The sequence below is a fragment of the Ictidomys tridecemlineatus genome, chromosome 1, assembly GCF_052094955.1.
Source record: "Ictidomys tridecemlineatus isolate mIctTri1 chromosome 1, mIctTri1.hap1, whole genome shotgun sequence".
NCBI classification, from domain to species: Eukaryota; Metazoa; Chordata; class Mammalia; order Rodentia; family Sciuridae; genus Ictidomys; species Ictidomys tridecemlineatus.
The window spans coordinates 88,332,419-88,355,632 of NC_135477.1; the positions used below are offsets into that span (position 1 = coordinate 88,332,419).

General features: G+C 36.0%; 1 protein-coding gene across 2 annotated transcripts in view; it reads right to left on the reverse strand.

Moving 5' to 3' along the window:
- Positions 1-10,099: 10,099 nt before the first annotated feature.
- The window catches only part of Ap3b1 (adaptor related protein complex 3 subunit beta 1), a 239,841-nt gene continuing 226,726 nt past the window's right edge, over positions 10,100-23,214 (reverse strand). The window contains exons 26-28 of one of the 2 annotated variants that reach the window (XM_040271866.2): positions 21,816-21,954; positions 11,216-11,252; positions 10,721-10,807 (exon numbers count right to left, since the gene is read on the reverse strand). In XM_040271866.2, coding sequence (XP_040127800.1) covers positions 10,796-10,807; positions 11,216-11,252; positions 21,816-21,954 — 188 coding nt within the window. In that variant the 3' untranslated portion in view covers positions 10,721-10,795. Of the gene's footprint in view, positions 10,808-11,215; positions 11,253-21,815; positions 21,955-23,214 lie in introns of both variants that reach the window. The other variant, XM_005328985.4, reaches the window with a different exon arrangement.

Consider the following 23,214-nt stretch of genomic DNA (forward strand, 5'->3'; position numbering starts at 1 on the left):
ATGTTATGGGTTTTTAAAAAATAATTTATTCAAAAAAGAATGAGTAGACTTCCTTGATGACCTTGTGCATTTGAGATAAGAAAGCTACCAAGAATGTTAAACACTCAAACCTATATAGTATAAAAGAAAATACTTTTCTTTAAAAAAAAAAGAAAGAAAGAAAGAGAAAAAAAAAAAAACCTTACCAATACACGGTTTCTTTCTAGGTCAATGATTTTGCTTTATTCACAAGTCTGGGTGAGGCTGGTGAGTGCGACCTGCCAAGGGAAGCCACTGGATTTGACGCATTTCAGTGTCAGCTGGGGGATTTCTGCCTTAAATCTGTCAGGATGGCCCTGTGGCCACTTCTGCAAAAACCCATGGGGACAAAATTTATTGTTATACCTCAATAGCTTTTTGTTCACCTCCGAAATAGGGGTCCTGGGTCATGCTAACGATTGTGGAGACAAAATGCTTTCTCTATATTTTATTAAACAGATCTCTTAATAATTAATCAAATGTGAAATTTTTTTTCCATCACTGACACTCAAGCTAAAGCATTGTGCTGGGTTTTTTTCCTTCCTCTTTTTTCCCCTTCAGGCTGTTTCTTTTCCTTTTAAACCACCCTCTGTGGATTCTTTCTGCCACAAAACAAGGGAGTGGGTAAAGTCCGATTTACGACTTGGCTTTTTAAACTATGATCACCCCTCTGGGCTTCTCCTGAAGAAGGGTTGGGGGATTTTGTTGATTGTCAGATAGAGACCTGAGAAAATCTGTCACCTCAAATCCATAGAGGGGCCATGATACCATGGATAGAAAGGGCTGTGCAGAGGCCCACTCTGCTGTACCAAGCAAGGTGCCTTGAATGAGAGATGGTATCATTGCAATAGAAAGCCTATGTTTCAAGGAGAAAAGAGCTTAGTAAGATTTACTTTCTTCATTTCCTGCCGGGGTAACATGTATATGTATGTGCACCTATGTACACCTATCAGAGCTGAGCTATTAGTCCTGGGTTCCATTTCTGGGTTCTCAGCAGTGGAGTCTGCACTACTTACAGCCAGCCTGTCTTAGAGGATGGGTGGTGTCAGGGCCCAAGTCACTGACAGATTAACACTAGATAAGGGACATTGTTAGGGAAATGCACAGCAAGCAGTTCTTCTGACCTTTCCTCACTAAAAGGTTAGAATGAAATTAGAGGTGGTCTTTCATTGCTGCCTTCATCAAATACCCCATCCAAGTGTTTAAGATATGAACCTGGCGAATATAGAGCTACAGAGAGTGTGGGGGGAATGTGGAACTGGGTTTGTATCACAAGGGGCCTCCGAGGAGTCAGTGTAGGTGGATGCACAGCTGAAGCTACCAAGCTAGGTGATGCAAAAGCCAAGTGGGCAGCAGGAATGGTTTGGAAACGCACGCAAGAGCAATGACTGCTGGCAGCAGCGTCAATATTCTCCCTCTGAGCACTAATTACATTATTAAGCAAACAGACCAACACAGGGTCTGAGGGACAGAAACATGTATTTAGAATCCAGTCACTCTCAGCTTGGCTGTAAATAACAATGTGGGGTCCACAGTTCTTTCCAACCCAAGGGCACTACTGGATGCTTTCCTTAACTTGGCTTTGATTTCCTAAGTTTGAGAAAGGAAGTATTGCTTTCCATGCAGACCATTCTAGGAAGAGTCAGATCTTCTACCTTCAATGCTCCCCTGTGCTCTCAGCTGTTTCTGAAAGGCAGTCAGCAGCCAGCACCTTCCCAGAGGAGATGCAGGACTCAGGAGGCACATGGGTTCCAGGAGTGGCATCTTGCGTTTTCTTGGCTGCAAACAGCACACACTTGCTAATTAGACCTTTGCAACACACAAGAACCCAAATCTCCTTTGATCTAGCTAAATCCAGTCTAAAGAGGTGGGTGTAAACACAGGATTAGAAGAAACCAGGAACAACATGGAAAGGATTTGTATGCAATGGGAGTAAATCTGTTTCAAAAAAAGTCTAAGAGGAGCTCGCAGAAGGAAATCTGTAGCAGGCTGAGCCAGCCGGGTGAATGGCAGAGAGAATAGAGGCTATTTGAATACTGATGTGGCCCTCACTTTCTTCCATTTCCATTAATGACATGCTCATCAAGGGCAAACAATGGGACCGGCTGCCGGCGCCTGTCACAGTGTGTGGGTGCTGGGATGCCAGGCTGTCATCCCCCGGCTGCATTTAGAGACCTGCACGCTAATAAGAAGTGCTCTGTGCCGTCAATGCAGACAGGTGCTTCCGCGGCTGGGACATGCTCCATTCCCTTCCCCCTGAAACCCTCCTCTCCCAGCCCCCCTGACAGACACCATGAAATGCACAAATTAACAGCCCCATCATGTTGGGCTGCTGCTGCCTGCGGTGAAAGCAGAAAATCAAGTTGTCACCCAGGGTGCAGTGATAAAGCCACAGCCTCATTTCTCTGTTGGTGCCCTATAATAGCAAATGCCAGACAGCTGGATGGATGGGAGGCTTTAGATTAAGGCCTTGATGCACTCTGGCCAGAGAATTAGTAGTTGCTGTTTCCATGTGGATATTCTGTTCAAAACAAACATCTGGAGAGAGCAAAGTTTCCTAGAGCGGACCTGTCCTTTGCTTCTTTTGGAATCAAAGGAAACAGCCAGAAGAGAGTGGTGTTTCCTTTAAAAATAAATAAACAAAACAAACAACCTCTCCCACAAAACCCCCCTAAGATTCCAACTCTGAATGGGCTTCAAATTTTAGCAGAGAATCAAGAGATACGGGAAGGTTAACAAGTTGGCAAAGAGTACAGAGCTGAGGGCAATCTGTTGATGTAGAGAACAGTTCTTTGAACCTTGAATTCTCCCATCCAGAGTCTTCACCTTCCTTATTAAAAAAAAAAAAAAAAAAAAAAAACCAACCAAACAACCAACCAACCAAACAAACAAAAAAAAAACCAAAAAAAAAAAAAAAAAAAACCTTCGGGGTTTTAATAACCAGAGTAATCTGCCTAAAGCTTCCCTCTCATCCCAGATCTTTCCATTCCTCACTGTGTGTCTGCATAAACAGAAGCTATTTTCATGAAACAATACGTACAAATGGCTGTGCCTGCCTGGCCCCATAGCCATTGGCTCTTCGCGTCTGGTGACCTGACCCACAGTGGGCTAATATTTGCCCTGGCCAAGTGTGCAAAAGGAAAGAAAGGGGCCCTGAGCCCTTCAGACTCCAAGGAGTTTAATGACATAATGGCCTGAGAACTTCAACATAAAACAGGGAGAGCAACTAACGAAACTTACAACATAAAACCCCCCTCCTGTCATTTTTATAGTAACAGTAAAACACTTTATTGAATTTATGAGCTACATAATGACTATGAAGAATGTAACTTGAATTAGAACCAACTTGGAAGTATAATATCAACTATAAACCCTTTTCTATTACCCCATCCCTTAGCTTTTTCTGTCCTCTTCTTTTTTAACCAAGGGACACTGACCTCCTCAGACTTATGCCTGAGACACAGTCTGCAACTTGCTAATAAATCTCAACTTTTCCTTCAGAGCTTCACAACGGACAAACCTTTAGGGGTAGGATACTCTCTGGGGGTGACCATTCCCTTTCAAAGCCTCGGGTCTATTAAAATGCATCGTAGGAAAGAAACCAGTTAGTCTTTTCTTTGCATAAAGCCTGTCAAATTGAGAGAATCTCTAGGGATATACATCAGATATTTCATTATCTGTAACTCCATATTGGAATGGCCTTTCCAAAATGGAAACTATAACCCCCTTGGAAGTTTATGAAAAGCATCCTCAGCCAAGGATGCAGTGAGCAAGTGGGGTGCTGGTCAAGTTTCTAATGACTGGAGGTGGGGGGAACATAGATCACTCAGTTAAGCAGCATGCTAGACTCTGTTTTCTGTTTCCATTTCACTCCTTAAGTCTTTCTGCTCCCCAAGGATTTTTCTGAAGGGGTAATAAAATAAAATGGGTGAAACAAAGCCATAAGCCAGTTAAGTCTGAAAGACATGTCATCTCATCTAAAAGGAAGAAACGGACCATTTCCATGCCTAAGGCTGACAGCAACGCCTGAGCTGGCAATAGTGCTATTCCATTTGATTTATAGAATAATGGGGTGACAAATGATGACAAAAATAAACTTTTACTGCACTGAACTGCTCCTTTATTTATGAAATTTGGCCAAGTAGTGAAATCTTTTATCTGCAAGTTGTAACATGGAGTGGGAACGAGCGATTATGGTGTGGTAATAGTAATCCAGCGATGGAGGCTGAGTCAGTTGGAAATGGATTGAGGTAAAATAACTACCGCACCATGATAAATGTGAACAGCGCTTTGCTGACAGATGATCTAACAGGTGTTCATAACAACTATATAAGAGGATTTATTTATGACCAGCCACAGCCGCGGCACTGTAAATCAACTCCAGCAGCTGCACGCCGCTGAAACCAAGTCCCTGATGGAGGAACGGTGCGAGAGCCCAAAGAACACAATTCACTCCAGAATCTTAATCATCAAATAACATTTTTTTAGGTAATTATACCACAGCACAGAAATCATGATTACTTTCAATTAGAAAGCTGAGCTGTCCATAACTTTGTTTACAAAATATTTTTATTTAGGCCCTACGGTTTGGATGAGGCCTGAGCCAAATGAAGACTTGGGGGTCAAGGAAAGAGTGCCCTTGGGTGGTGGAGATTGCTCCATTTTTAAGGCCCCCAAATCAAACTGAAGTTGGGAGAATATTTGGTTCTCCCCAAACTTCTACAGCAGCCTGCCCTTGGCAGCACATTGGAGTTCATACTGTAGCCGTGGATGCCACTCCGGATTCTATATGTAGTTTATTGCCAGAGGGGAATGAACATTAGAAAACGAACTCATTGGAACTATGCTGGGGTTCAGTTTAGGCTGAGAGGCCTATTTTCATTCAACCCTTCTTAACCAATTTGCCAAGGTAGAACTTAACATTTTTTCTTTCTGTAGATTATGGTCTTAACAAGGCCTTTCTGTTATTCACGAAGAAAGTTGACCCTAACACAAAATCAGAGTCCTCATTCATTACATTGCTTAAAAAAAAAAAAAAAAAAAGTGGTTCTTACATGGGGGTGAGAAGATACTCTTCAGCCATGGAGAACCCAAACCTTGGGCTGGTTTCAATTTGTGAGAGCAAAATCTTCTCTATCTCCTTCCCACACTTCTTTCTGATACTTCCTTCATGGCAACCTATCAATTCCTATCCACTCAGGCCAGTTAATGTGCAGGGTAGAGAAGGTGAGTTTTCCTATCCCAATTGCTGGTGTAGACTCAGGCCTGACACGAATGAGCCTACTGGTACTATTATCCACTGGTCAGGACAAAGATTTTTCTAGATTTAAAACTAGATCTTTGATATCTCTGGCCCTCAAGATTGTAGAGGAGAAACCAATGTTTTAGGTTGTCATTAAAAGAGAAATTCAAGTTGATTCTAATAAATCCTTATTTGAGTTTGAGGGTTTTGGATCTTTTTTTAGATTTACAGAATCAACTAAGAATTAGGCAGATCAGTGACTATGTCTTATACTGGCTTCACAGAAAAACCAAACAAAGGGAAAAGACTTATTAGACATTTTAGTATTATCTCATCTCACACTTAACTGGTAAACAGACTCTAGTGGAATTTAGATATTTTGATTAGAAGTTTGAAAAGACTCATTTTAGAACCTGCAATGGCTTAGAAGATAACTAAAATGCCCAAGGAAAGATCTCACTTCAGCCTATAAGCCAGAGCCAATGCTACTTCAACAGGTCCCTATCTTCATTTCTGCCTCTACACCGTTCACTAATGCAGCATATCCCCATCCACACACCTCAACTGTTTGCTTTCTTCCCTAAATTACTGCAGGCCATTGAGAATGACTTTAAGGACAGAAAGACTATGGGAAGGGAATGGAGAAGTGAGGCAAGAACAGGAACCACACCACTTTCTGACATGTGGCCAATGTTGCTTTCTGTACAATGTCGTTTTAAAAACACTTTAAAGACACAGCCTTAACTGAGGACTATATATTCTCCTTTTTGCCACTCCTGGAAACACTTTTCTGTTTTTCTAAAGGCCACCCCACTTTTAGAACTAGGCTTCATCGCCTCAGTTGAGACCTCTAGCCCACTGATCACTTCTTCCCCTACACCCAGTGACACTGGCTGCTGTTTGGCAATCATGCCACTGCCTCACAGCGTTTCTCACAAACCATCTCAGCTTCCCAACAGCTATGCTCCAAGTCTGTTGGTCAAGTGATCATATGGAAAATGTTTTTCCTCAGAAAAACAGGTGGCTTCCTGGGTCAGATCATAAAATTCTCTTTACTCTAAAACACAGCTGGAAAGTGGTAGAAGAAGTAAAGTTACCAACATTGAGAGTAAAGCATTCAGTGAGTGTGCTGAATGCTGTTTGTCAGGCAGACACAAAGACAGGAGATGGAGACTTTGTGAAGACTCCGAAAGAATCTTCTGGTCCATCCACCAAGGGCACATTTTTCTATTAGTCATAATTTCCATTCATCTAAGATTATAACTAACACTATCATAAATGTGAAATACTTATTACCATTTTTTGGTTGTTGTTCCTCCAAAATCTCAGGAAGACAGTGAAAGTGATCATGAAAATTCTCCCTGTTGAATGGTCAAGCTAAAAGGCAGAGGGAAGGAGAAAGAGGGCTTAGAGACAAGCAACTGTGGTCAGCAGGTACATGTCATTTGATTAACCAACTTACAATTGATAGAAGAACAAAACAAAAGTGAACCCTATTACTGGCCAGTCTGGTTGGGCTGCCTGTGTGAGGAGCGGGCAAAGGTAAAGAGGTCTGGGGCTGATGATGTGAAGTGGCTTGGCTTGGCACCAGAGGGAAGGAGGGGTGCGGGGAAGGTGAGACTGCATTAGTGGCGCACAGCAAAAATTTGTGGCAAACCAGGGCTTGTTAATGTGGTGAGGTCTACGTCATCACTTCTTTTTTGACGGGTAAATTGTGAGTTTTTTGGGGGGAGGGATATAGAGCATCATCTTGTATTGACCATACCCGCCCCCCCCCCAAAATGCTTATTGGACAGTCTTTAAGTAAAAGATGAGACAGTCATCTATGTTAATTTTGTGTTATACCCCTCTTTCCCCCACTCTTATTCTGTGAAAAGAGGTTTTTAACTCTCTCTTCCCCTCTCTGGTAATGGGGACTTAACCCAGGAACTTTACCACTATTTGTTCTCTCTTTAAACCAAATTCCTTATTTAAAAAGGTCAGAAAGATGATAAAGTAGGAACAGGAGGGAACAACGTTAGGTTTTCCTTTACCCAAAATTTAAACAAACTCCCCTTGGTATTCATCATCATTCTGGATTTTTTACATTCTCTCTCTAATGTGACATCTCAATTCCTAACAATAGAAACACGAGTTATAAGGGCAAACTTTGTAAGTTATTATAAAGTTATTCATATGTTTGCAAATTGTTCTTAGGAAGGGCAAGTATACACTATTTCAATCTAATAAGTACTTTGTTATAGTCTCTTTAGGACAAAAAAAATTCTTTTTCTACCAAATATGAGGCTGTCTGAAAAATAATATGAGAGCCATTCTTCAATATTGGTATACATAAAATGTCCTACTAAGTGATCATTAAAATGAAAAAATATAGGTAGAATTAAGAATTCAGGGCTGGGGCTGAAGCTCAGTGGTAGAGCGCCCACCTCACACGTGTGAGGCACTGGGTTCAATCCTCAGCACCATATAAAAATAAATAAAGATATTGTGGCAACTACAACTTAAAAAAAAATTCAACATTGCCTAGCTTGATTCAATGGAAAAATTTAAAGATAATCATGATTACAATAAAGAAAATATGAAGCAAGGAACTCTGAATTATTGTAAAAGAAAAAACAAACCTTAAATTTATTACTTTGGTCATTTTTCTGATTTAATTTATGGGAAAATATTTTAATGATGCTAAGTTGAAACTACTTCAAATAATAGGTAACTATACAACTGATATATCCATTAAATATTAACTAGTTCATACTACATTGTAGTACTGATTTAATATAGATTTTAAATTTAAAAGTTGGTGGCCAAAAATAACTTATTTAAAAGTAAAGTCCTACTGAAATTTCCTTAGTTTTAAAAAATACAAATGTCTGACCTAATTTCAAAGACAAGTACCTTAACTGAAATGGAGTAAATTAAATTCCATGCATGTATGACTTTTTTCAAAATGAACCCAATGCTCTAATTAAAAAATGGGGATAATAATAATACCTCAACTCAATGTACTGCTCCAAACTTAAATAAATTAATTCCTGTAAATTACTTAGTACAATCTCAAGCATACAAAATTTAGTAGATGTTAAAAAAAGATGAGTACCCTAATTTAAGAAAAATAAAAAACTCTTCTATATCATAACATGCATTTTCCCTGCCTGATGACAATAATTTCCCCCCCAAAATAGATATTTAGTCTGTCAAATTCTGTATAACATTTCAAAAGTTATTGATTAAAAATCTGAAGTTATGAAGCCCTGAGAAATAGGGATAATGAGAGAAATGCCAACGGACAGCAATTATAGAGTTGCTTCTGGGCATATTACTACAGCACACAGGCTTCAGAATGAGAACCATTTGGCTTTTACAGCAATACGATCCGATCCTGTGCCACTTAAGTGATGGGGACATTCTGAGAAATGTTTGTTAGTGACTCAGCATTGCATAAACATCACAAAGTCTGTTTACACCAATGAAGTCACTAGATGATATAATCTTACAGGTCCATCTTCCTAAGGACAGTCCACTGCTGATCAAAACATGTTTATATGGCAAATGACTACTTATTTTCTCTTAGATTCACTGCTATATTTCAGCAACAGAAAATTTAACCATTTTGTTTACTTTCTCCAGCTTTTTTGGTGGTACTTGAGTTGAACCCAGGAGTGCTTTACTACTGAGCTTCATGCCCAATGTTTTTTAAAATGTTTTGAGACAGAGCCTTGCTAAGTTGCCAAATCTGGCCTTGAACTTGCAATCCTACTTCAGCCTCTTAAGTTGGTAGGATCATAGGCATGCACCACTGCACCCAGCTTCTCTCCAGTTTTTAAACTTGAAAATTTAAATAATTTTCCATAGTCTGTTTTGTTCCTCTCAAAGTTTATGTTCTAAGAATATACATTTTTTTTAACCCTTTGTGTATGCTCTAAAATGTTTCAATGCATCTTCCTTTTTATTTAAAAAAAATCAATATTGTAGACAGGTGCTTTGGTACATGTCTATAGTCCTAGCTACTCAGGAGGCTGAGGCAGAGGATTATTGGAGCACAGAAGTCTCAGGTCAGCTTGGGCTACACAGTGAGACAACACCTCCAATTAAACCAAACCAAACTAAACAACAACAAAAGAATCACTTATGTGGCTTTAAACAAAAAGAACTGACTTGCTTATATTATCTTGTTATCAGAAAGGTAAGGACTGAGGATGTAGTTCAGTGGTAGAACACTTGCCTAGTATGTAGGGGGCCCTGGTTTGATCCCTACTCAAATACACACACACACACACACACACACACACACACACACACGGTAAATAAAATTTCAACTGGTTTTAAAGAGGTAATAGTTTTTCAGATTACAGAACAATCTCATTAAGAACAGTAATGAGTCTAGAATTACTAAACATTAGAAGAAAACATCATAATATGTTGATCGTATAACTAGTTTTTAAATTTCTACAATTAAGTATATACTAGTTAGTTCCTACCAAAGTTGAATACCAAGGTTTGTAAAGGAAAAATGAAAATCAAAGAATTTATTCAGCAGGAATAGGAGATCTTACAATCAAATCTCTACTAGTACATTAAAACTGCCCAGAAAGAGATGTATTTTATAACACAAAAGATTTTTTTTGTTATTAAATACACTACTTTTTTCTTTGAAGTTAACTACTCTGTAACAAAATAGAAAATTTACCTAAGATTTGAAACTGTTTTCTCTCTCACTAACTAAGCCTTCTTGATGCTCTGTATAATGTAACACTCAGAATATTTACTTTATAAGACAGAAAGCTCAGCATAGGAACTTCGGGATTATAAACAGTTTCTCATTAAAAATATAGAGACAAACACTATTTATGTGCTAGTTTATTTATCTTATTATTCAGAAATAAATTTCATGATGACAGTTGTCAGTAACCAATTTCAATACCAGGAAATTCAAAGAACAAAATTTTGCAGAGACCACGTTTTTGCATTTAATTTAAAAAAGTATGCTATCTAATTTTCATCCGTGAAGCTATTTCTTTGTTAATGTTTGCTTACTGCTGAATGGCAGATGATTTTCAATACATTTAAATATCTGATTCACGTCCATCATTGTCGAAAGAGAAGGAAGATGAGGAGGCCAAAAGAAGTAGGACAGAGAAAATGCCACATGGATTCAGGAGTTGAGATAACTGACAGTAAAATATATGTTCTTTGGTTAGCAAAGCGAAAAGGGGGAAAGTATTGCATACATGATGGATACACACTAGCATTCTAAAGCAGGAGACAAGAATGTCAAGAGTGTATTCTTCCCCCACTGCCAGATGGAAGGGCTATTATTATAAATGAAAGGCAGCAGTAGTGGATGCCAGGCACTTTTGTTGTGTGCCAGATTCTGAAGTCCAGATGTAAGCAGGTTACCCCTGGGACAGGACAGGCTTCAGCTCCCGCAGCAGAACAGAACCAATCACAGTTTTCTCAGTGTTTATGATAAGCTGGGCTGTGGAGCCTTCCTTCAGTTCCACTGTGACTAGCATCAATGACCCACTGTGCACAGTTTTAGCTGCAAACCTGGAAGAAAAAAAAAAAGACTTTTTATCACAGACGGGGAAAAAAAGGAGACAGTGTAAATTCAAATAGGTTTAAAATAACTCTTTTTTTCTCAAATGAAATACTTCATTGCAGGTTCCCTACTGCCAAAAACCCAAAGCCAAGCATTCCTGTTACAAAAAAAAAAAAAAAAAAAATCAATAAACTGTCCAGTCCATGCATACCAAAAGCAGGTAATTTAATGCATTTTAAAAACCGATCAGGAAAAGGGAGTCTATTTTATTTATTAGTTTGAATGACAGATATATTTGTATAATTCTGTGATGTATTTGGGAAGCAACCATTCAATACATAACAACTCACCATGCACAGGGCCATTTAAAATAAGCCAATTGATCTACATATTTAAAACACATGAAGAAAAGGTACCTTTCTCAAAGAGCTTGAAAATTTTAATTCCTCAGATCTGAAAATGATTATGCAAGAAGTTAGATAATTTTATGTACATTATAAAATTCTTACTAAGTCTCACTGAATTCACTCATGTAAAAATATTCAAATTCAATCTCTAATGTTAATGATGACCCGAAATAAAATCACGTGACAGCCAATTGCAATCTCACACTTCCCTCTCTCTCTTAAAAACTGTTTGGACCATTAGATCCTTCTTTTTGCTTTAGAATATAATAGAGGAAACTTGAGGTCTAATGCTCTATTACTAAATTCCAAGACATGAAGAACCTACTAATTACATGGAATTAAAAGCAAAACTAGCCTTTTAAGCACTGCAATTGACTGCAAAGCCGTTGGAGGCACAATGAACTTCTGTCAATCCTGCTAATTCATTCTGCACGCACAGTTGAGCCCCAGAGGAGGAAGAAGAGGATAGGAACCTCCCATGCCTCCATTTTCCACATGGAGCATGTTCCACACAGTTTTGGGGGGAGGGAGTCTGATTGCAGGGATGACTGGAGAAAAACAAAGTTGCTGCACATGAGCTTTTGAAAACACTAACAAGTGTAGAGCAGGTCTGTGACCTGCTGTGACCCCACTTTGCAGGGCCAATCCCCTTTCCCCTTTCTGTATGACACGTGTCTGAATCTGAGCCATCTGCCTCAATTTGCGCGACATCTTCAGCCACAATGGCACCCAGTTAGCCCTGACAACAGCTCACAATACATAAAAATAAAACTGCCGTGCTGACAGCACGCTGCGGACTATTCAAGAGCAAACCAACTGGTCAGTGTCTCATGTCTGACAATTAGCATGGGCCTTGCATGGAGCTCACGGTGTCCTCAGGGATCTGTTTAATTACCATCAACATAAAAGAGGGAGTTTATCAGGAGACACTCAGAAAAACTTCACTCCCGACTTAATTAAAATATTAGCCACTTAAGCAGGAAGCAGATTCTCTTTAAATGAAAAGTAATTTCTTTTTTGAGTTTTTAAAAAATGATCTTATAACATGGTAGATTCCTTTTCTTAAACCCCAACAAGTCATTTTTGGCCTAAATAGAATCAAGAAAATCATTTTTTCAACAATAATTAGCATAATACATCGAAAGCAAAACAAATATGCTAACCATAATAAGTTGAAAATATTAACAATACTTGGAAGTTGTATTTTTAAATGTTAGCTAATGAGTTGTTGACAAAGTACATTAGAAACCTTCCTAGTAATCTATGTACTGTCTTCAAACATGCTGGAAACTTGCAAGGAAACTCATAGAGCAGTTTGCCTAAGGAGAAAAGCAATTTTAAGTAACCAGTTTAGGAATATAAACCACACCAATGTTTAAGAGGTTTTTATAAAGCTCTTACAATCATATCCATCTGCTTTTCAGATATGCATACAAGAGATTAGAAACTGGGTACCTCAATTTCCTTTTTGAGAGAACAAGAAAGATCTCCAGTCCCCAAATGACCTCTCCTTTCTGTCTCTCCTTGAAGGTTTATGCAATTCTTTTGTCTAAATTTTTAAGGCTCTTATGTTTCATAGGAGAATGCTTTTTGTACATTTTGGTTAAACTTTGTCACTAAAGGATACAAGGATCTATATTGCCATTCATTTATACAACTTTCCCACAGAGTTGGCCATCATATCTGTAATTCATTCAACAAATACTGCAGCAGAGGTTCCTATTGCTGACAGGGTTATAATTATGTAAACAATAGTCTTATTAGTCCCTTTATTTACTTAACACTTGTGCCTTGGGACTATAGAGAAGGAGATCCTATCTGAATAGGAACACAAAAGCACTGTTGTTTTAATTTCAGGGTTACATAGCCTCAAGGCACATTTTATATCTTTTCTATTAAAAACTAAGAACCAATGTTAAAATAATACAAACTTGGCAAGGACAAATGTCATTTTTGGTGTCAGTGTGTTTACAGAGATAAAATAAAAATTGTGTCTTATATTGTGTTTTTGAAACCTTATTACCATGATATTCTCAACGCTATAAAGAACAGGGGCATGAATGAAAAGAGGCATTTGCTTACACTGCAATGGAAACATGCTCGGCAAACTGTCCTAGCAACAAACTCTGAGATGATGTAAAAGCTCCTGCCTGTTAATGAGGTCTCCATGTTCTGGTGGGCACACATGGTGGAAGCAATGCTTTAAAGGAGGAGACCAGAAGATCAGATGTTCTGACATTCTCATTTCACAGTTCAAAAAGGATGTATTTAATTGGAACACAGCATGATTGCAATTGGTTTGTTTTGGTCCATGGAAAGCAAAAGCCACTCCCCAAAGTTATTAATCCTTTCACTCCTCAGTGGGCTATGTTTTAACATATATTTAAAAGATAGGGAAAAAGAACTACTTAGTACATAATAAAAGCTAGCTTTTATATATAAGACACATTGATTGTAAATACTTATATGCTAAACTTAATGACTGACATCAGATCTCTGTACTTGGCCTCAAACTATGATCACACTGGGACATAATTTTTTTTGGAAATGTCAGAAGATTTTGATCACTGTAATGACAGCAGCTACCATACATTAAAAGCTTACTATGTGCCTGCTGGTGGGTCCTAATACTTCACTTGCATTACTTCATTTGACTCTATGAGGCAGGTCACAATGAGAGAGAAGGGAACTGAGGCCCTAAGATATTGAGGCACTTGCTCAGGGACACAAGAGCCAGTGAATGGTGGAGTGAGACTTTGCACTCAAGCATTCTGATTCCAGGTCACACATATTCCTCCAAAATGTGGAAAAGTGTACACTTAATATTTGTTTTCTTGTCAGGTAAACTAAGGTGTTTCCTATTTATGTGTAGTGTAAATAATCTATTATTTTCCAAAAACTTTAGGGATGAAGATTTTTCCCTTCAAAAATTGTGTACTTGACTTTGTAGTATTCTATAATTCAAAGCATTATGGCTTGATCATTTGTTCTACTTTTAATTCTTTCCCTCAAGAGATATTTTTAAAATGTTCAATATCCCCCATCCCTCACTCCCTCAAAAGTCACTAGCAATGAAAAATAGAAAACCTTTTTGAAAGGAGCTGTAACACAGGGAAGGACTACGGGGAGACCAATCAACCTCGAAAACCAGTAACGCCACAAATGAGAACAAATAAGTGAGATGACAGTTAAAGATGTATTGCCTATGTATGATGGGCTCCATGTTATTAAAAGGATACCATCTAGATATTTTTCATAATTTTTCATTTCATTCTACCACTAATCACTTGCTGTTTATGATCACCAACCAAGAAGGTAAGACTGGCTATTTCTGCATTTTACCTTATATTTTTTCTATTAGCTCCAGCAATTGACATTTAATTTTTATTGAATTTCTAAGATTTAAGAGAAAGACAAAATATGAAGGGAGATGAGTAGAGTAAGGGGGCCGGGAATGGGAGAAAAGAAGGAGAAAGAAAATACTGGGGAGTGATACTGGCAAAATTATATTATTATATTGTGTGCATGTATGAATATGTAACAATGAATCCCACCATTATTTACAACTATAATACACCAATAAAAATTATGGAAAAAAAGAAAAAGACAAAATAAACTGGTTGTAAGAGTTAGATGAAAACATGTTTCACTCTTATTAAAAAGTTATTCTGGCCTAACTATTGTCAGAATTATAAAACTGGCTAAATAAATCAACAATTTGAACACATATATTATGTATAACACATAAGCCACACTTTATAAGATTCGTGAGGCATTGGCTATGGACCATAATGCTCTTTGTTAAAAGGAACAAAAGTCACATGATTCAATTGTTCTAACAATTAAAATGTTAACAGCACAACACAGACTTAAGAATATTTATCTGAACGAGGCTGCATCAACCTCCAGGGTATTCACAAACATCAAATTTCTTACGCAGAATCAGATTTGCTACACTTAATGCAACAGCTCTGAGACATGCTTTTTCTTCTCTTGGATAGTCTTCCTGGTTTCTGATTTTTCTATTCTGAGTTCAATTTTCTTGTGCTTTCTGTTCTGCTGGTTACCAGAAGCTGTGACAATGGCCCACTCAGGCTAAAACTTTTTTTTTTTCTACTCTGTACATGAAGCCTTCAATTACTGCCTGGTGAAGCAGACAGAATCCTATTAGTAAGAAAGACGATCACAAGATGCAGTGCCCTGCCCTAGCTGTATAAAAATAATTAGTCCAAAGTTGACAAATGTGTAATGAAGTCGCACAATCATTATATGTAAGAAATACTGGTTTGAATAAGCCTCCTAAACATCAATACCAAAGCATGGTGATTTGGAGCGTTATCATCTGAAAGGATTTAAAATTGTAAATCCTTATTAACTTGAGTTAATATACAAACATTTCAAACAGGCAGAGAATTTCAAAGTTGTACAAAATTCTATTTTTGACTATATGACTGGACTGTAATGTTATTAATATAAGAAAAAAATTACATGCGACTATGGTTTGGAGAATTTATTCAAAGCCACATATTTTTTCTCTATTTTTAAGAAATTGTCCAATAGTATTGTAATATTTTCATCTAACGTTCAAATGAAGAGTTAACACCAAAAATAAACTACCATCATAATTAGGTCTATTTTCTATTTTAAATTTTAAAGATGGTATAAACAATTACTCCTGCCCTATCTTATCAATGTTGCATTCTCTTTATACAGAAAAAACTTAAAAAAATCCAGGTACACTTTTCCTCAAGGAAGGCATAAAACATTCTAGTTCTTTCATATCATTTCTGATTTGTCTGGTGGAGGAAGGATAAGGTGGAGGTTAACAAGAGAAAATAAAAAAGTAAAATAAATAAATTCCCGCCTCAATCTGTTTGATTGCTTATAAAACTGTCAACTCAGAAGGAAAGAATACCCTTTTCATTTTTACATGAAAAGTTATATATTCCTATTTGCAAAACTGTTACATTATAGGACATTACCTCACAATGGCTACATGAAATAAAACTTAAATACAGAATGTTTTAATGATAAAATCAGCTGCATAGCTTGGTTACTTCTAAAATAGCCAAGTATGCTTTCTATGTAAAAATTAACTGAGGTCCACACTTGTTTTTCAATGAAATGCTGCTCAGTCAGTGGAGTCCAAAGCAGTCAGATAAAAAAGCAGTGCTGCCCTCTAGTGGACAACTACTCGTTTGAGAAAGAACTCTGGATGATTAAATAGGTTCCACAACTCTTCAGTTTTGTTGGAGACAAAACTTGTCATACTATAGAAAAGACCTAAGCCTAACATCTTTACACCAACACCTGCTTATAAAAAATTCTGTTTTAGCATAAATGGAATTGGTTAACAGTAGTCTCAAGGCTTATAAAATTAGGACATTAAAACTTTAAATGTTATTTGATAAGCAAAAATTGTTTTCCATTATGATCCTCCAAAATTGCCCAGAATTTAAATCTAGAGTTACCAAGAAAAAAGAAAACAAGTAATAAACAAAAAAACTCCCCCAAGGGTTAATCAATTTATGAACAGAATACAGATAAATATTCAAGATCCCACTAGGAATTGAGTATACCATTTGTTCTTTATAATCCTAGTACTAGCAGAACCTGGGATAAAGGTCTTCAAAAGACTGAGCGAAGAAGTTAAATGCTACAGATCTAATATATATGTATTTCTTCTTTTAAAGACCCTTTAACAGTTGTTTGCTAATGGTGATTAATTGAATGAGTTTAAAGTCTAGAACTGAAAGTTATTCTTTACCTGTATTTTAATTAAATAACAAGATTTTAGTCTTAAACCTGAAATAAACTGCCTTAATATGTTCATAAATTTAAAAGTCAATGACCAGACTGCTAGGGATACAGTGTTCAATTCACAACACCAGACTTTCCAAACAGTTAAGAACCGACATGACAATAGTAAAACATTTACTTTACTAAAACTTATTACCTGCAAGTTGTATATATTCAAAATCTGAAAATTGAAAAAGTAAAAGGGTAAACAAAAGCCAAACCACTAGTTAAGATATATGGAGGAAAAGGAATATGAGTACTAAATTTAAGTTAATAATGAATGCTGTTCTAGCTAAGAAACAAAATAGAACCATGGCAGACAACATATTCACTCAAATACCACATTCTCTCTTTTATAGGGTCAATTTGATGTTTATGAAAAAGCCAGATGAGTATGAAGTGTGACAACTCTTTTCAATTATAAGATTGTATACAAATGTCAGAATATGGGTTAAAATGTGAAATGGTTGAGATAGCTGAAAAGACAAACTTTAACTTGTGATCATACCACTGTAATGTACTACTATCCTAAACATACTATCTTAAATGCTGGGATAGATATAAGAAAAAAATTAAACATTTTGCCTGAGGCTGAAGTGTAAAGCATGAGTGGTAAAGCATGAACTTATTGGCATGTGTGAGGCACTGGGTTTGATTCCCAGCACCAATAAGCAAACATACATCTTGCTAGTATCCCTGTATAAAAGGAAATATATAAATACATATTTATATATAAATATAGTTTATATAAATTTATAAATATAGAAAAGACATTTTACAATGTGTCATGGGGCTATCATGACTTCTTGATTATCCAGGGCAGCCTCAACCTGTGGACTTTGGAATGTGTGCCTTATTGGATGGCACTTAAGAGTACTGGCCAATAATACCAATAACAGGCAGATACTAGGGCCCTGTCCCAGATGTGCTAAACTCAGTTTTGGGGGTGGGTTCCAGGAATCTGAATTTTATACAAACTCCCATATGATTTTTTTTTTAATGTAGAGAAAAACCCAAAGATTCTAAAGCTATAGATTTTTAGTTTTCTGCTTTTTGGCCACTGTATTTCTCATTAGCACTGTTACCACAGGACAACAATGTAATAAAAGCAAATGCACCCCTGCTTCTACACTATTGAATATGGAACCTTCCTCTTAAAAGCTTACTGGATTTTTCTCAGAAGATCACAAGTAATTTTTCCTGGCCCTGGATGAACCCAGGAATCCCATTGCTGGTCCTGCTAATCTCCTCCCTTAGAACATATTAGATCTTGATGGTTTCTCTTTGCAGTCCATTCATATTCTGGTGTAATGCTGTCCATTTTGCCTTTTGTATATAATTAATTTATGGATTAGTTCATCAGGATTGACTTACATAATACATTCAAAGGCTTTTACAATGGAAATAGTACATCTCATATATTTTAATACAAATATCTAACAGGAAATGAAGATATTCAACTACATATTTAATAAATGCTTTTAGATGATGAGAGAACTTCTCATTTCTACAGAATTTCTTATGAAGTGGTAACTGTAATCTGGAAAACACCATATGGGCACAATGATCACACCTACAGATTGCAATAAGAGTTTTGTTTTCAAAGAGCAGCTTTGTCAAATCCCAAACAAGTACCACAGACATAGAGATAAAGCTAGTTTTTCAATACTGTTTGGCTTTCTGATTCTATCTCCCATTTTGGAAATCAAAACAAATATCATATCATCTAATACAGATGAAACTCAACTGAGCTTTTAAGTGTTATCTATTTAGGAGATGCCCCAGGTTTTTGAAGTGAATTTCACAAAACTTGTGTTCTTTTAATTGACTTTTTCTTAATGGAGGCCATTTTCTGTTAATGTATTAGGAAATATTTTCTTTTAAGCATTCAATTGAAATTCCTACTTTTTATTATTACTTACTTCTGCATATAAATAAAGTTTTACTCTTACTCAGAAATTCTCACATTAAGTATCTCTTTACTTGGTATTTAATGCAAAACATATTCAAAATTTGAAGAGCAGTAAGAATAAACTATTACAAAACTAGGTGATAGAAATTCTATTCATTGGTTTGAATATACCAATACTTATTAAAAGTCCTTTAAGAAAGAAAAGATTCTGAAAGCTTAAACAGAATATAGTCCTGTCAAGAGTAATTTATCATATTAAAATATTAGTCTCTTAAAATATTAATAAGTCAAAATGTTTTCTATACTTAATGTTTTTGAAAATAGTTCTAAACAATTGCCACTAATAAAAATATTAGAGTGCTTTTGGTCCTGTTCCTCATAAACTCAAAAAAAGCAACTATCACAGAAGAATAGGGAGTCATTAAAAAATCTCATAGGGATTTCAATTTTATTATTAACCAGTAGTAAATAGGCTTAGAAACAGAGACTCATTGATCCCACAGGGTAACATAATATTGAATTCTACAGTTAAAAACATTAATACACAATTCAGTAAAGTGGTAAATTGTTAATTTCTGTCATTAAAATGTAATCAGTAATTGTTATTTCATTTTTAATGAAATTAAGAAAAGCATTGATTCAGATTTTGACAATTATTTATTTTATCAGTTCTAATTGCTACAAGCATGAATAAGAACGGCAAAAGTTTTATACATACAGAATAATTTATATTATCCTCTGTATGAAAAATATAAATAGTGAGGTCTTCATTACCTATAAGTGTTCTAAAATTTAAAACACTATTATAGTTATGCTTTACCTATAAAAGTAAATAAGAAATATTTTCAATTAAGTATTGGAGGACTTGAGAAGCAAATTAAGATTACACAGCACATCCTTAAGTACAGATAGGCATTTTATTCACTTTGACTCTGCAATAACTTGGCTCCTCCTCTGCATTACAGAGTCAAACACCAAACCACTGACAATGGAATTGGAAGAGAAAAGTGTCAAAAGATTGAGGATGTGCATGAGGATGACGAACATTAAGTTTGAGTACAATCTCTGCACTTTACCGCCAAACATAGATGGTTCTTAGTTGTGTGTCCCCTTTACATTAGCACGAGTAATTGAGCACTGACTGCAATTTAAGTAATTTGATCAGGCATTAAGTTCCCAACCACTAAGACAGGTTATAGGTAAACTTTGCTTTAGAATTACACAACTGTGCTAGGTGTCCTTCTAAGTCTCTCTTCCAGTATGAAGACAGCTTTCATGTTATTAGTTTTGACGTTTTTCTTCTAAGATCCAATTTGGAAGGCTGCTTTTAGAAAAATAAACAATCCACATTCAAAACAAAACAAAAGTTAAACTAGAAGTCTGAACATAAATAATGATTACTGTGTGCTTTTTTGTACATTACAAAAGAACATATTAAAACAAGACTGCAGAAGGTGAACAATAGATTTGTCAGGTAAAATTTTATAATGAGTTTGCCAAAGTTAGAGTTGATACAAGTCATTTCAAAAAGTAATTCTAACAATTCCAAGGACTGATTAAAAAGAAATGACCCAGAAAAGCACTAAGACTAAAAAAAATACTAGAAAACTCAGAACCAAAACATATATATTTACTGAAAAGGTTTCTGTTCACTTTTCTCACCTATTGAACATTAATAGATGAGTTGAATTTGCACAATGGTTTCATTAGGATGGCCTTATATCCATTTTCTTATCATCCTACGTGAGATATATAAGGCTTATTATAAATTGAAGCATGAAGTCTCTTGAGCAACTTAAGGACTTTCTTCTTTCTTTTCCAAAAAAAAAAAAAAAAAGGAAAAAAGATCCCCCCAAAATCTGTTTCTTGACTAACACATGCAGTTTTCATTCTATTCCGATTAGTACAGTGCCATTAGGCAGGTCTGAGTAATGGCAGATCAGCTCTTCTGATGTCAAGTCAGTGTTCTTACATAGATGTCACAGAATTTGATTTCAATTTCCCTTTTTTACCCTGTCATCCATTTCTGAAACAGATGAGGAATTGTTTTAAAGGTCTTCAGACCTTTAAGAATAAAAAGAAATTTATTTTTAAAGGTCTAAAGACCTTTCCTTTGATTTTAAACTTATTTTCTATAATTGATAGTTATATAAGAAAAGATGCATTAAATATAATGTACAGATATTTTTAATGGCAAAAGTATGCTATGAGATAGTTTGCATGGATTCCCTTAAGTATACAGAGGACTATTTAACAGCCACCCATTTAAGGGATAATTATTTTATCTTCATCTCCATTTAAAGCCAGTGGCATTCATAAGAATACCAAGAGTGTAAACATATTAATCACAATTGCTGCTACCTTTCAGGAAAAATGGCTAGGATCTCATGCTTCAGATGCCCGGTGGTGAAGAAACTCCTGGTCTGAACAGAAGCTGCCCTTGGCCTACGCTGGGTGTCTAGCAGCTATGGAGGTAGCCCTAGGGAACTGCTTTCCCAAAGAAATCTGTGTGTAGTATACAAACACTGTCCCCCTTCCAATGAAAGAAGTCCAATTTCACACTTTATATATAGATAGTTCTTCCTAGAAATACACTGAATTCAGCAAAATAAAAATAAGATAAACTCTCAAGCATGTCATAGAAGGCAGCTTTACAAATTACAAAGCTGTAATAAAATGTATGTATGTATACTTCTCAGAAGAAGCCAAGCTGGTGTAATAAGGAAGATATGAAATGAGGAAGGGAACTTCACAAAACCTATCAATCAAGTAAGTATACCACTGGAAAAAGTGGGAAGATACATACCAGTTTAGGGGTTATTATTTCCAAAGCAAACAATGAATTGAAAATTATGTACTTGTACAAGTTACTGACACGTCATGTGTCAATGAACCTACCTGTGGATATTATCTTGACCAGAAGGTACTACACCAACATTGGCTACATTTACAACCTTCTGAAGGACCATGGATGGAGTGAAATTCTGGGGTGCAGCGATAATTACAGCAGAAGTTTCATTCATTCCGGTCAGCATTCCTGTAAAAGAAAAAGAAGGCTCCTTTTTACTGATTTCTTTACAAAAATCACTCAATTATAATCTCTGAGACAAAAGTTAAAAACTTTTCCCAACAAAAGAAATATCACTTGAGAACGTAATTTACAAGATGATTATTATCATTTTTTTAAAAAAATATTTATTTTTTAGTTGAAGTTGGACACAATACCTTTATTTTATTTATTCACCCTTATGTGGTGCTGAGGATTGAACCCAGAGCCTTGCACATGCTAGGCAAGTGCACTTTTTTAAAAATGCCAGTGTTTGTGTAAAAAAAATGCAGCCAAAAATAACTCTTTACAAATCTAATTTTTACTATTATAGGACAATAAGACACAATTACAAATATAAAATTTCAGTACATTTACACAACCTGGGTTATATAAACTATTCAGATTTTGCTTCTTAAGAACATATTTTTTTATTATTATAATTTTTTTCTATTCATTCAAAGATCAGTCAAATGCTGCTTGAGAACAAATCAAAGTGATACTAGAATAACTAGCAGCACTACCTGATGAATGGCATCAATATGACATATCAAAGTTATCTCAACAATGACTGGAAGTCACTGAACAATCATGTGGTTCTAGGTAAGCTTTCTAACGTAAACTGAACAATAACCATATTTGCCTAGTGAACGAAACTACAGTTGCCAACAAAAACACTAACCAAACTTTACAAAGTACAAAGCTTGCAAACAAAGGGGGAAAATGTGAATAGAAAAATTTTGAGATGTTTCAAATAATATTTAAGAATAAACTAAGTTAAGCAAAATTATGAGTGAAAGTCATAGTGTTAACACAGAGTTATCATTAACATCAGAATTTCCTGTGAAAATGTTTGCTGAACAAAGTCAATACCACATCAAACCTTTGGAAAAAATATTGAAGATTAACATCCAGGTTAAAGCAATAAAATAATTACAATAAATGTCATCAACTTGGATCCGTGCTATAAGTCATGGGTAGCTGGTGATATTTATTAAAAACAATAGCTTTTCAGGCATTTGATACGTGCACAGCAGTTTACAAAATTTATGAAAATGGTAATGTTTGATTTTGTTTTCAAAGGACCCTGTACCTTCAGGCCAATATATTTTAGTTATTTATTGCAAATACAATATAAAATTTTCAAAAGTCCCTCTGATTAACAGTATGAAAACCCCGTAAAAAGACTTATGCCATCAGATACAAAATAGATCTATCTAGCTTCTAACAGGGAGCAGTTTTTACTAACCA